Here is a 3,100-nt window from a genome sequence, read left to right as displayed (position 1 = left end):
TAATAAATATAATAATAAAATAATAAAGTAAAGTAAAAAGTAATAATAGAGTAAAATAATAAATATAATAATAAAATAATAAAAAATAAAATAAAAAATAAATCAGTCTTGAATGGTTGGACAGTCTTACCTTAGTTTTATGTAAATATTCAAAAAGAGTTAACCTACGGGTGTCTCAAATAATGCAATTTTATTGGTGTCTATTTTTATTTTGAAACTGACCAGTTGCATTTCCCATCCTCGGCTTAGACTCGAGTCAATACGTTTTCCCAATTTTTTTGTGCTAAAATGAGGTGCCCTGGCTTATATTTGGGTCGGCTTATACTCGAGTATATACGGTAATCACGCTTTTCTAGGTTACCCAATTTTTTGGGAGGTTTGCTGAGCAATGAAGATGCAGAAAGTGGGCAGATGGCACCTGCATAGGTGCCTCAGCTTATATTCGGGTTGGCTTATACTCGAGTATATACGGTAATCACGATTTTCTCGGTTACCCAATTTTTTGGGAGATTTGCTGAGCAGAGAAGTTGCAGAAAGTGTGCAGACGGCACTTGCAAGTGGTCAGACGAAGCCTATGGCAAGAACAATTTGTCCTTTTTATGGGACCCTTTTTGTGCCCTTAACCACAACATCACACTTAACCACAACATCACACTTAACCACAACATCACAAGACCGACAATATGAACCCAACACCCATCTAAGAATGAGCTTAACCTCCATTTTCACTGAGAAGGACGTGACGGGACACCTTGTTAGAAAGATAACACAATCTGGACTGTTTACGATAATTTAAACTTTATTCAGCCAAATATACACGTTTTGCTTCCAATTTGAATCTCTTCCAACAAGGTCACACAATCGAGAAAAGAGTTCTCTGGTTTTGTTTTGCGGTTAAAAAGCCACTATCCCCCCTTTTTTTTGGGAGGAGAAGGAACACAATTTGGGATGGCTTTGGAAAAACAAAATAGGTGAAGGGAGGATGTAAAGTGGGAGTAGAGACCCAAATAGCCACATAGTAAGGCTTTGTTTACTTTGGGTCTCTCTGCGGTCAGATCCACAAACAGCCCCCAGTATACTTTGGAATTGTGGAAATGTGTCTTTCTATACTTGTCAATATTACCAACTATAGGTTTTTGCCCAAGTTTCTTGCCAAAACTACTGGAATTGTGTCTGTCTTTCTATACCTGTCAATATTACCAACTATAGGTTTTTGCCCAAGTTTCTTGCCAAAACGTACCCTCCCGCCTCTCCCCGGGATTATGAGATCTCCGATCCGAAACCGTTCTGTGTTTACGGTGTCCGACCAGGAACGGAGAATTACGGTTCCCTGGCGATGCTGCACCAAAACAGATTAATATTTCCCCAAACCCAGCCCTCCTCCCATTGCCTCCCACAAACCCCCCCCACCTCCCCCGCCCCACCTCCCCATGGAATCCTGTGCCCAGATGAAGAAGAAGACAAACGTGTTGCTGTCAGTGTCTCTTTAAAAGTGTGGAGACGTCGCCCCGAGGTGCGCGGTGCGCTTCCTTCCCCGTGCGGCCTCCCCGTGCGGGTTGGGATGCGGCAGAGCGCCCGGCGGGGGGGTGGCCGGCCAGGCAGCGTCTCTGCAAGCTCCCCTCTCCTCTCCGGCGGCCGGCACTTACTTGTTCAGGGACAGCGACTGCAGTCTTTTGCCTGTCGAAGTTGCGTCGTCTTTAGCTTGAGAGGTAAACAAAGGGGAGGAGAGAAGGAGAACGGAAGTGAAAGCGGATGCATTACGGACAGCGTCCTAGCCAGGAAATGTATTTATTACTAGCCGTCCCTTGCCATGTGTTGTTGTTGTTGTTATTATTATTATTATTATCTTTATACATCAAGCAAAAAGTGAGCACTAGAAACAGTATCATACGTAAGCTGACTGGCACAACCTGGGGATCACAACCAGACACAGTGAAGGCATCTGCCCTTGCGCTATGCTACTCTGCTGCTGAGTACGCATGCCCAGTGTGGAACAGACCGCCTGAACATCAAGCAAAAATGGGTGCTAGAAACAATATCATACGAAAGCTGACTGGCACAACCTGGGGATCACAACCAGACACAGTGAAGACATCTGCCCTTGCGCTATGCTACTCTGCTGCTGAGTACGCATGCCCAGTGTGGAACAGACCGCCTGAACATCAAGCAAAAATGGGTGCTAGAAACAATATCATACAAAAGCTGACTGGCACAACCTGGGGATCACAACCAGACACAGTGAAGGCATCCGCCCTTGCGCTATGCTACTCCGCTGCTGAGTATGCGTGCCCAATGTGGAACACATCTCACCACGCTAAAACAGTGGATGTGGCTCTTAATGAGACATGCCGCATTATCACGGGGTGTCTGCGCCCTACACCACTGGAGAAATTACACTGCTTAGCCGGTATTGCACCACCTGACATCCGCCGGGAAGGAGCAGCCAATAGTGAAAGGACCAAGGCAGAGACATCTCCAGCTCATCCCCTGTTTGGGTATCAGCCAGCATGTCAACGACTTAAATCTAGACATAGTTTTCTAAGATCTACAGAGACACTCGCTGGAACACCTCAGCAAGTGAGAGTCCAAAAGTGGCAGGCTCAAACCCAGCACCTCAATCCGTGGGTGATACCAGATGAGAGACTCCCTCCTGGGCACACAGAAGACTGGGCGACTTGGAAGGCACTGAACAGACTGCGCTCTGGCACCACGAGATGCAGAGCCAACCTCAAGAAATGGGGCCACAAAGTGGAATCCACGACATGCGAGTGTGGAGAAGAGCAAACCACTGACCACCTGCTGCAATGCAACCTGAGCCCTGCCACATGCACCAGGGAGGACCTCCTTGCAGCAACACCAGAAGCACTCCAAGTGGCTAGATACTCGTCAAAGGACATCTAATCAGCTACCAAGTTTGCAAAATTTGTGTTTTTTTTATTATTTGTTTGTTTGTTTTGTTCTGTTAGAAATGTAATACAATGTTCTGGTTGCCGATGTCACGATAAATAAATAAATTGACGTGGTGTTTTTAAACTATTGTGTATGAACCCCTTGTTGTAAGCCGGCCGGAGTCCCTCGTTGGAGGTGAGAAGACCGGTAC

General features: G+C 46.0%; 1 protein-coding gene across 1 annotated transcript in view; it reads right to left on the bottom strand.

Moving 5' to 3' along the window:
* Positions 1-781: 781 nt before the first annotated feature.
* The window catches only part of LOC137098012 (28 kDa heat- and acid-stable phosphoprotein), a 28,485-nt gene continuing 26,166 nt past the window's right edge, over positions 782-3,100 (bottom strand). The window contains exon 6 of the mRNA XM_067473685.1: positions 782-1,701. Within this exon, the coding sequence (XP_067329786.1) occupies positions 1,643-1,701 (59 nt within the window). The 3' untranslated portion in view covers positions 782-1,642. The remainder of the gene's footprint in view (positions 1,702-3,100) is intronic.

The sequence above is a fragment of the Anolis sagrei genome, chromosome X, assembly GCF_037176765.1.
Source record: "Anolis sagrei isolate rAnoSag1 chromosome X, rAnoSag1.mat, whole genome shotgun sequence".
In the NCBI taxonomy this organism is placed as follows: Eukaryota; Metazoa; Chordata; class Lepidosauria; order Squamata; family Dactyloidae; genus Anolis; species Anolis sagrei.
The sequence above is the reverse complement of the archived record's forward strand: the minus strand, read 5'-3'. Positions and strand labels throughout refer to the sequence as shown.